General features: G+C 41.7%; 1 protein-coding gene across 2 annotated transcripts in view; it reads right to left on the bottom strand.

The window, feature by feature from the left end:
• Positions 1-3,340: 3,340 nt before the first annotated feature.
• Positions 3,341-11,614, bottom strand: part of orc4 (origin recognition complex, subunit 4) — an 11,090-nt gene continuing 2,816 nt past the window's right edge. For both annotated transcript variants that reach the window (XM_072682841.1, XM_072682842.1), the window contains exons 5-14: positions 11,445-11,520; positions 11,272-11,357; positions 11,100-11,148; positions 10,110-10,261; positions 8,485-8,658; positions 8,007-8,093; positions 7,792-7,900; positions 7,026-7,121; positions 6,579-6,646; positions 3,341-4,146 (exon numbers count right to left, since the gene is read on the bottom strand). In XM_072682841.1, the coding sequence (XP_072538942.1) occupies positions 3,964-4,146; positions 6,579-6,646; positions 7,026-7,121; positions 7,792-7,900; positions 8,007-8,093; positions 8,485-8,658; positions 10,110-10,261; positions 11,100-11,148; positions 11,272-11,357; positions 11,445-11,520 (1,080 nt within the window). In that variant the 3' untranslated portion in view covers positions 3,341-3,963. The remainder of the gene's footprint in view (positions 4,147-6,578; positions 6,647-7,025; positions 7,122-7,791; positions 7,901-8,006; positions 8,094-8,484; positions 8,659-10,109; positions 10,262-11,099; positions 11,149-11,271; positions 11,358-11,444; positions 11,521-11,614) is intronic.

The raw sequence follows: 11,614 nt of genomic DNA on the forward strand, positions 1-11,614 counted from the left end.
ATTTTTTTTTATAATTACTTACACACACATTTGTTCACACACAGATACATTTAAGGTTGCCTGGCTTTCTAAAAATCATCGTCCTCAGATTTCCATGAAGACACCTACTTTTCCTTTAGTTTATTATTCTGCGGCCAAACAACGAGAAATTGACATTAGGGAGAGTCCAGCTGTTGGCTGTCCATCATTTTATGACTGCACACACAAACACAGCATGTGTGAAAGATTTAGGGTAGGCAGGGTGTCTCTCTCTGTGTGTGTGTGTGTGTGTGTGTGTGTGTGTGTTTGAATGCCAGTATGTGCAGAAGCTCAGACAGAGATGATGCAATATGAACAGGAGCAGGAGTAACCAGTGCAGGGCTATTGAGCATGCTCAGATCTGCTCTGTTCAGAGCTTATGATCCCTATTTGATGTAATCACATTCGTGTCATTTTATAGAAGAGACCACGCCCTGTGATGTGGTCCAAGCTCATTAGGATGAAGCTTTTACTTCAAGAAAATAACACATATATCAATAATGTGTATATTCAATATGATAAGCAGTACTGTGAAATATACCTTAGCAAGTTGTTTGTAACAGTGGGTGTCAATTTGGTCAGAAAAGTAAAAAGGTGGGGGGGGGGGGGGGGGGGTAATGGGAGGAAATAGCATATGATGTGATATATTTGTAAAAATGAATTATTATTGCCATATCTAATGCCATCTACAGTCTGATTGGCGCCCCCGGTCAAAGGACACCTTTTGCTGATTTTCTGAGCGTAAACAATTGAACAGAATTTGAGGCCTAAATGTTCCCTGTAGGTTTGAATTTATGGGTCAAAAGTTTACAGACACATTTCAGTGCATTCCTATGGGAGTACACAAAGAAACACATGGTCTACAGTCTGGTTTTATAGAACTACAAAGTGCTCCTATATGGTGAGTGGAGCTGATTTAATGAGCAATAAGTGTAGAACCAAGGAGGTGGCGTTAATGTTATGACTGATCGGTGTATACTCTATATACAGTGTGTGTGTGTGTGTGTAAGTTCTCATCTCCACCTAAAACAAGGTTGGACTAACCCCAACCCCCAAAATGTGGACATATCTAATCCCTCTCTATCTTTCCTCTTGGTGACCATCGTTGACCCCTAGAACCCTACGTTTAGTATTCAGTTATTGAGCTTAGTGCAGACACAGTTGTGAATTAACCATTAAGTTTAGCATACCTTGATATCTTGTGAGTCCCACAGGGTTTAATTTTGGGGCCTGTGAAACTGACGTTTATTCTACAGCAGTGGGCTTACATGCAGGGTCCCAGGGGTTAATGCAATACAACGCGGCACGTCCTCAAAGTCTTCAATGAGCCGAGTGTGTGGTGTGTTAGTGCTGAAATCCAACCTACCATGCTGTTTGTTGTTTATTTTTGTGCTTCTTGTGAGGCCGCGGCGTTCTGAGGGGACACGCTGTCAGCAAGAATCACATCAGGAGCTGCGTTACCTATGAGGAAAAAGGCTGAAGCAGAGAGAGAGAGTGAGAGTGAGAGACAGGCAGAGAGAGAGAGAGGGTCACTGGGTTCTTCAGCATCATTTATTTGACATTTCAACATCTCCTCACGTCTCGTCTGTCTTCTCTTTCTCTCGTATCAGTCACTGGGTGTGACCCCTCCACTGCGCATTCTGGTAAACACAGTTATTTATAAGCAGGTCCATCCAGAGGCCCGGCCTTCTCGTCAGCACATGAACAACATTTACACTTGCTAATGTGTAGAAGTATGTGAACTTAGCGTAGCGCTATAACTGTAGAATCACACGCGCTCAGAGGCATGTGCTGTCAGATGTCAGACACCAGCTCAAGTCAGGCATGTAGAAAGATGGTGATTGGTCCAGGTTGGTGCAGATTGGATGCAGGTGTGGGATATCGGAATGGCTGCATGTGCAGAAGCTTCCAGCTGAGATTCATCCAGGAAATATTGCTGAGCTCCGACTTCCTGCCTAAGCCTCCAGTCATACAACTGTTGCATAGACCAGCATGAATTCTAAGCTGGGTTGTATGAGGCCGGTGCTGGTTGACCAGCATAGCAGTGTTCAGAACACAACAAATGCTGGTTCATACTGGTCCGATACTGGTGTGGGGTTGGTTGCCATTGTTCAAATCACAGCTGTGTGCTGGTTTATACTGGTGTGGGGTTGGTTAACCAGCATAGCAGTGTTAAGAACACAAGAAATGCTGGTTCATACTGGTCTGATACTGGTGTGGGGTTGGTTAACCAGCATAGCAGTGTTCCAAACACAACAAATGCTGGTTCATACTGGTCCGATACTGGTGTGGGGTTGGTTGCCATTGTTCAAATCACAGCTGTGTGCTGGTTTATACTGGTGTGGGGTTGGTTAACCAGCATAGCAGTGTTAAGAACACAAGAAATGCTGGTTCATACTGGTCTGATACTGGTGTGGGGTTGGTTAACCAGCATAGCAGTGTTCCAAACACAACAAATGCTGGTTCATACTGGTCCGATACTGGTGTGGGGTTGGTTGCCATTGTTCAAATCACAGCTGTGTGCTGGTTTATACTGGTGTGGGAGTGGTTAACCAGCATAGCAGTGTTAAGAACAAAAGAAATGCTGGTTCATACTGGTCTGATACTGGTGTGGGGTTGGTTAACCAGCATAGCAGTGTTCCAAACACAACAAATGCTGGTTCATACTGGTCCTGTACTGGTGTGGGGTTGGTTGCCATTGTTCAAATTGCTGCTGTATGCTGGTTTATACAGGTGTGCAGTTGGTAGACCAGCATACCAGTGTTAAGAACACAACAAAAGCTGGTTCATACTGGTCTGATGTTGGTTTGGCACGGATTGACCAGCATACCACTGTTCAAATTGCTGGTGTTGTGCTGGTTGACTAGCATAGCAGTGTTCAGAACACAACAAATGCTGATTCATGCTGGTTCATACTGGTCTGATACTGGTGTGTGGCACGGATTGACCAACATACCACTGTTCAAATTGCTGCTGTATGCTGGTTTATACTGGTGTTGTGCTGGTTGACCACAATAGCAGCATTACAAACAAGTGGTCCCATAGCAGAACTTCTTTGCCTCTGCAGTTATAAAGAGCTTCCAACTTAAAAAAATGAATTATGGAAACAAAAATGACGTGAGCAGCAGATTTCTAGCTTTCACTTGCTGACACATAATGAAATGGAGCTTTTGAGAATGTTACTTGAAGACTCCACTGGTTTGCAATAGGATCAATCGGTCATTTGTAATCCAAGAGAAGCTTATGACTTTTAAAGGAGGTGAATACTTTTGGAAGTAACTGTACTCTCGAATATGAAGGTCGTGAACAGAAGCGGTTGATATTTAGTTTAGCTTACTTTATTATCTTTGCCATGTAAGTCAACTTTCCCAGCAAATTTCCCCACTGGTGTTGTTTTGGTTCTTCTTCTTATAAACGTTGTGGAGTTGTTCATTTGCTTTCTCTCAGGCACTTTCCTTTTTTTCAACACACTTTTACACATTACTTAGCCTACAATAAAGCTTTTTAAAGGGATATCCAGCCTGTGTCTGTATTACTGCAGACAATTTCAGCACGTTTGCCTGTGCTTTCCAAAAACAAACAAACAAACAAACAAACAAACAAACAAAATACACACCCTTGGGCAGTTGCTGAATTCCAACAGTAAACATTTAGAGGAAAAGTTTGATGAGGGCTTTACATAATCAGCGTTGGTCTCATCCTCATCCTTGTATTGTGAGTGTGTAAAGATCCATGAGTGCAGCATATACTAACATATCAAATGTTTACCTGCAGACAATTCAGTCTTCAGAGTTTCAAGGCATGAGATTCACGGCTCTTTCCCCCATAATACTCTTTCCAAGCTGGACTAAGTGCCTCCAGTTGAGGTATCGAGTCCAACAGATGCACAAAATACTACTTTCTCTGCTGCTGAAAATACACATCTTTACATCATTTACAAGGAGGTCACCCGAAGGAGGAGACGGCCCACTGCTTGACGTCGGTGGGGCACTGTGGGTATCTCTGCAGAGCCTCCATTACTTGCGTGTGATCCAGCATCAGCCGCATCAGCTGGTACTCTCTCTGCACCTTACACACTCCGCCATCCACCGGCCGGATCAGCTCCAGCTGCAGCAGGTGCTCAAACGCCTACAGCACATTACGCAAAAACACACACACACACAGATGAAGCTCTGTAATAAGGCTATAATTACTATTATCACATCAGCTAAATCGGGGGTACTCAGGCTCCTGAGGGAATGCAGCAGAGTGTGGGTGTGTAAGTGTGTCTGTGTGTGTTTCTTTCGGCTTCATGCACCTGAGTCAACTCGATAATTACCTGATCAGTTGATTCAGGTGCACTGGAGCATAAAACAGTAACCTGGTATTCAAAACCTTGAGCTAAAGCAGCACAAATTTTCCTACACACACACGGGATGTAAAACTGCTTCGTAATGCACAATTCTGAAGATTATTAAACTGCTAGGATTTTGGAAGGTAAAATGAACATTTGGTTCAATGTCTTTTAGCAAGCCGCACCTCAATCAGATGCTTTTGGTATCCATTAACAAGCTTCTCTCAGAATTCTGGATGGATATTGGACCACTCTTCTAGTTGAGGAATTAGTAGGGTTCAGTAAAATTCACTGGTCCGCTATCATATACCTGACTTTTAAGCACAGGCCTCATATTTTTGATAGGGCTGAGGTCTGGACTTTGGGAAGACCACTTTAAAAGCTCCATGTTATTCGGCTTCATCTATTCCACAAGCATATATGATGCATTTGGGGGTCACTGTCCTGTTGGAAAGCCCAGTTGTGTCCAAGTTTTAACCGTCTAGCTGAAAGTTTGAGGTGAACCTGAAGAATTCTGAGGTAGTTCATTATTCTATCCATTTCGTAGCAGTTCAACTGGCAGCAAAACAGCCTTGGATCATGACGCTACCACCACCATGCTTAACAGTCGAGGAGTATTCTTAGGGTTGAATGCCTCACTTTGACCAAACAACTGAGTCTTTATCTCATTTGATCATAAACATTCCTCCAGAAGGCTTTCTCTTAGTCTATGTGGTTCAGCTGCAACTTCTGTCAAGCTTGGAAGTCAATTTTGGAGCAGGGACTTATTTCTTGGAGGGCAGCCTCTCAGTCCATGGTGGTATAAAACATGATTGACTGACTGTAGACAGAGACACTGGTGTTTCAGCCTTTAGTTCATGGCAAGCATGTGTCTTGGTGGTTTTTGGGTTGTTCCTGACCATCTGAACCGATTTCCTCTTAACCGAGGGTGACTGTTTGGGTCTTCTTCCAGACCTTTGCAAAGTGGCTACACCTCCCACCCCTTGTATTCATGTCCCATTGTTTGAAATGATGATCTTGGCATTTGAAGTTGTTTAGAAATGTCTCCAATAGACATTCCTGACTTCTATGACCATCCATGATCATTCTTCTCAGATCTGCATTGAGCTCCCTGGACTTTCCCCATTGTACTGTGTGCGCAAGTCAATTCAATGAATGCTGTCAAACAGACCACTTTTGAGGTCTCCGAGAAGCTACCAGCAGGTAGTCAATCATGATCACTTACAGGAAAATTAGAAAGTTTTGGAACTTTTAGCACCACTAAATTGATCTTCCAAACATGTATATGCGTTTTTTGACCTTGTACTTATCACTTTGACCCAGTGTTGAGTTCAGTAAACCTCAAAAAACAACACATTTTTGTTATATATATATATATATATATATATATATATATATATATATATATATATATATATATATACATACATACATACATACATACATACATACATACATACACACACACACACACACACACACACACACACGTGTATATATGTGTGTGTGTATATATATATTATTTTTTTTATTCATTAGCGCTGTATGTCATCACACATTCTACCCTATAAAACAGTCCAATGAACAACTGAAAGGCCAATACTGCCATGACATTCATCCCGTCCATGATGAGTGGGTGTAAACTTCTGACCACAACTGCACTAGTTGTTATATTACAGGGGTCAAAGAAGGGTTTGCCTGAAAACCAGCAATATGTTCTTCTATGCAAGTTTGACCTCTAGATGGCAGCATAGCTGCACTATAGGCCAAATACTATAGAGATTAACACAATAATAACCTGGAAATAAAAATTGCTCACCACATATTCTAAAGCATTTTGGATTTATGAAATCCAAAAACACATAGAATTGATTTATACCATATTGCCATATAGCATTTTGCCAAAATGAATAGAACTGATCTGAAATCATTTTAGAAGAAATAGGACATTTAAAATATAAACTCCACGCAATCATATTTTGATTAGCATGTGCTTATTTTAGTTACTTTCCACTTATCTTACACATCTTTTCTTTATAAGTACATTTCATAATAACTCAGTTTCACCACCCAGAACCAATACATGGTTACATAGTCTCATTGCGAACTAACATTTTGAAAGTCAGAGTTAAGACTGGTAGCTTACAGACGGTGTATGTTGGGTATTTGTGATGGGGGCTTACTAAGTGAGAGGGTTTGAGCACAGGTGAAGGTCTTTGTTTCTCACCTTAATCACCACTGGCTTCTCAAAGTTATGAATGGAGTGAGATTTCCTCTGAATAAACTTCTTAAACTCTGTGGAGGAATGACGAAAAAGAAACGTGTCACCTGAAGTATCCTCAGACTCAGTTTAACAAAAGAAAGTCTGGTGAGCATCTATAATGCAACATCCAAGTAAAGAGACACCTACTATAATTACATAATGTGCTTTAAAAATGAAAAGAAATTATAACCTTCTTATACAGTACTACATATGTGAATTTCAGAAATAACTCCAGGGGAGACAGAATGCTCCCTTTTGTTTGTTTGAACCAAATCATTTATCCATTACCTTAATGACTTCCGAAAGAGTCCTGAGATACATGCGCTTACTACGTGCACTTACTATAGCAGCTGTGGTGAATTTACAAGGAACCTATTAGACTTAGTACCAGTAATAAAAATTAATTTATACCATTGTGAACCATCTGGAAGTTGAAGGGCTCTCCTTCGTAGATATCATTCAAATGCTTCATAGCGATAATCAAACATAACTCCAGGATGGACAGACCTGCAAGTGATACAGATTTTATTTTGATTTGCTCTCATGCTGTTAGAAGACCAACCCCATGCAACAGACTTTCGGAGGAATCTTTCCAGTTCAACTATGCAAATTTAGATAAAAATAAATTAAAAACTGAGGTCTGAAAAACTGAAAGCAGAACTACTTCTGATAAAGTCACAGTATCATCACATTAGTCTGACTGTTATGCTCAGGTGTGCTGATAGTCAACAGTAGTGGTGGTAAAAATAAACAATGATTATGGTTAACGGGCACAATAATAATAATAATAATAATAATAATAATAATCAATTATTGTCCCAAATTCTCTTTTTGAGACCCCACATCTACATAAATCTACATAATAAAAACACTGTCCATCATTTGTGCCCTACGGGCACCATAATGGTGCACAGTGCTTTGACCCCGATAATTGCCACTTGTGATCATCTGAGGAGGTGTGCTCCAATAAATCTGTGGGCCGGATAAATACTAATATGAACTGCTGCTCTGCTATGTTTGGAGGGAGAGGTGGGATTCTCCCCCAGAATTTTGGGCTGGCCGGAGGCTGCATCCTGTTTCACGCTATTGGATCTGTAGCATGCTGGCTAAGCTCATGTGATCTCTGGTGTATTTTTGCATACACTAGTTCAGAGTACTTTGTGCGCTTGACACTCACCGTGGAGAATGTTGGCTTTTGAGTCAGCAGAGCTCATCCGACTGGCCTCCAGTATGTCTGCGGCTCGCAGAGTCGGGTTCGAGGTAGACACACGACTCAACGCCAACAGCTGAGAGAAAGAAAAACACGTACACACACATGGTTTAGGGTCAGCTGCTGTAGGATAGCACAGGAACAGCACACTGATGCTAGTGAATTTGGGCAGCTCTTCTCACCAGCAGCAAGTGTAGCGAACGGAAATCTTTGCTGGAGTTAAAATGCTTCTGCAAAGTCTCCTCCACTGACTTATCCTCACACAGTTTCTGAAGGAGGGAGAGAGAGAGAGAGAGAGAGAGAGAGAGAGAGAGAGAGAGAGAGAGAGAGAGAGAGAGAGGCCAAGAGGCATAAGGGGCAGCTCTGTTCTCATTTTTATTTATTTACCTATTTATTCATTCCTTACATCTCAACCCCCAATCCATAAATTCCAACATCCTGCTGCAAAATCCTCACTCTGGGAGACTAAATAGGTAGGTGTGCAGGTCATCTGCAGCCTACCAGCCTAATCAAAACAGTTGAAACTGGAATTTCTTTTTTGAACACTAGGTGGCACCATCACATGTTGACTGCATTTTCAACAGAAAGCCACTCAGTCTTAATTTTCACCAATAAAACGTTATCCCAGCTTTTATTGGAGTATAGCATTATGTGGAGTACCGAGATACTAAGGTTCCATTCCTGGGAGAACTTGCTGTCCGGGAATGTGTTCGGCAAGGAGAGCTCGGAGCAGAACGCGCCTTGATACTGACGGAAAGTCATCGAACTCAGCAGATGGATCTGTCTGTGGGAGAACCGTGACTTGACTCGCTTTTCTAACAGCTCCAGTACATCCTGCAAACACACACACACACACACACACACACACACACACACACACACACACACACACACACACACACACACCATAATTAACATGCGATAGCATAGCAATACACTGTGTCCAAATGTACGTGTACACCCCTTCTAATGAATGCAGCTACATTAAAGTTGCTTCCATTGTCAACACATGCAAATGTACACACACACAGCTTGTCTAATCCCTGTAGAGAAGTACTGCCAATGGAATAGGACTCTCTGAAGGGGTATAAATCCCCCCCAGCATTGAGCTGTTGAGCAGTGGAACTGTGTTTTTTGGAATAATGGATGGCGTTCCATCCAGCGACTTTTGGGATGAATTGGGGAGGTGATCATTCATCATGCTGACATCACTAATGCTCTTGTCCCTAAAAGCTATCAAATCTTCAAAGCAACGCTCCAAAATCTGGTAGAAAGCAAATAAACTATTTTAAATATCCTTGATTTCAGAAGAAACAATGAATAAGCAGGTGTCCCAATACTTTTGTCCAGAAGTCACAGTCATATGCTTAACTCATAACATGAGTCTGACAACACAGTTCAGTAGCAAGTCTAAGACTATGTGCTAAATGCTATATTACTTCAGGTCCTGTTTATTCGCCTCCAATCAGATTCACCTGGTTTGATCATTTTAGGCTCCGCCCACATGTATTTGCATATTTTTAAAACATAAGCCATGTCTGAACTGTGCTCTATTCACTTTTTCTTTTTTGCCAAACGCTCAGTGCACTGTAACTATCCCACAATGCATGGTGACTTACATTGTGTACAAACGATGTACACTAAATTGCCATGGAATTCCCATAATGTATTGCATTGTTTGGTTTAAAGATTCATGCACAGCTTCCCTGAGGAAGCCAGACTTTCCGACTGGTCAGGCAACACACTCCAACTGAGCTCACACACAACGCGCCCAAAATCGTTTAGTACCTCACAAATTCTGTTCCTTATAATAATGTTCTATTTAGTGATCTGGACTTTCACATGTAGGGGATAGTGAACACCGCAGAGCATTAAGCTCAGCTATAGGTTTTCCTATCTGCCTCCAACAGTGTTTCTGCAAATACAGCTCTGAAATGCTTGCGTGAGCAGGCTAGACCGTGTGAAATTCATCTAGAAGAAAGTGTAACCCCCAAAATAGACCTAAACACAGCATGAAGCTGAAGCAGCTTTTCTAACAAGTATTTTCTGACACTGTGTTCAAACAGCAGGCTTTCATAACTCAGACAGACTCAAACCTCAATTAGTTTATCCAAATGTGTGTGTGTGTGTGTGTGTGTGTGTGTGTATAATGAAAAGTAAAGCCAGTTGTTAGTTTTCAGTGACTCGTAGTGCTTGTGTAAGCCCATTTTTAAAAGCTAGCGTACATTTTTAAAAGTGTGTGTAGACGCGGTCCTAATTAGGTGTGTTAAACTAGTAAGACTCACCAGTCTGCAGGTAAGGCCAACTACAGCCACAGGAGCCTGAGCAGACTGAGACACATCCAGCAGGTTGTAGAGGAGGGTCTGGTTCTTATGATGTGCGAACAGATCAAACTCGTCCAGAATGAAGAACACCGGGCGACTACTGCTCTTATCACCTATAGTGAGAGAGAGAGAGAGAGAGAGAGAGAGAGAGAGAGAGAGAGAGAGAGAGAGAGAGAGAGAGAGAGAGAGATATGGTTATTCATATTATTTGTTTAACTACCATTGTACTTAAGTACCTCTGTCATTGTATATTTGAGCTGTATACTGTAATGGTTCTCTTTGCAAGGCACAGGACGACATGGCACAGGGTCAGCCAGTATACAGCACCCCAGAAGAGAGGGTAAGGATGCTCAAATCCTAGACTTATTTTAAGACCCTATTATTCAGCAACTATTACAAACGATTCAGTTTTTATTATAAATGATTCTGTACCCATTAAAATTTGATAACTGCTATAAATGATTTCACATCTATTAAAATGATTCTGTAACTACTATAAGTGATTCGATTAAAAGGAGTCAGATGTTTCTGTAATGATTCTGAAACGGTTATAAATGATTCATTATCCATCAAAAATAATTGTCTACTAGAAATGATTCAATGACTGTTAGAAATGATTTAGTCATTCCTATATATGATTCTGTATCTACTATAAATGATTCAGTAACTACTATAAAACTAATTATGTAACTTATGCTGTTTAGGGGTCATGAATTGGAGTCTTGGTCTATGTACAGACCTTTAGAGTTTAAAGGCTTAAGGCTTCAATAGTGGCATCTTAGTGGACACAGGTTTTGAACCCACACCACCTATGATCAATAACCTAGCACTGCCCACTGCTACTTGACAGCAGAGTTCAGGATAGCTTTAAGATAAATGACTGAGAATGAGAGAGTTATGAGAGAGCTACATGTAAACAGGGTTATAGAAACTCAGTAGAGTGGTACTAACCCTTCTTGAGAGCCTCCAGAAGAAAGACTAGATTCTCTGCAAAGCTGCCCTGCAAAACAAAGCAAAGTCCCCGATAAAGTTCAATCTGAGGTACTGAAATAGCTGCAGTTCTGAATCTGAGTACTGTCTTCAGTTCGTATTGCGCAGCTGCAGTTCACGCACGCGGACTCACAAAGACTTTGTCCCCTACGACGTTCTCCAGGTGGAGCTGGCGAGTAATTTCCTTCAGAGCGATCCGGTCATCCGTCTGTAGCAAGCCTGCAAGAGACACAGCGCTGTCAACAGAGCAATCACCCTGGCAACAGCCACAGCCACGGGCCGTTTCGCACATCTGCCATCACTCACCGCTCAGGTGGACCTGCAGAACATTCTTCTTCACCTCCTGCAGTTCCAGCAGCTCTCTCAGAGCACAGCGCAGCAGCTACACACACACAATATATAAATAAATTTTGGGAGAGGCATCATACACTCAGTGAGTTTCTGCAGGAGTTATAATAAATCAAGGGATTTGTGTA

Source organism: Salminus brasiliensis, chromosome 7, assembly GCF_030463535.1.
Source record: "Salminus brasiliensis chromosome 7, fSalBra1.hap2, whole genome shotgun sequence".
Taxonomy (NCBI): Eukaryota; Metazoa; Chordata; class Actinopteri; order Characiformes; family Bryconidae; genus Salminus; species Salminus brasiliensis.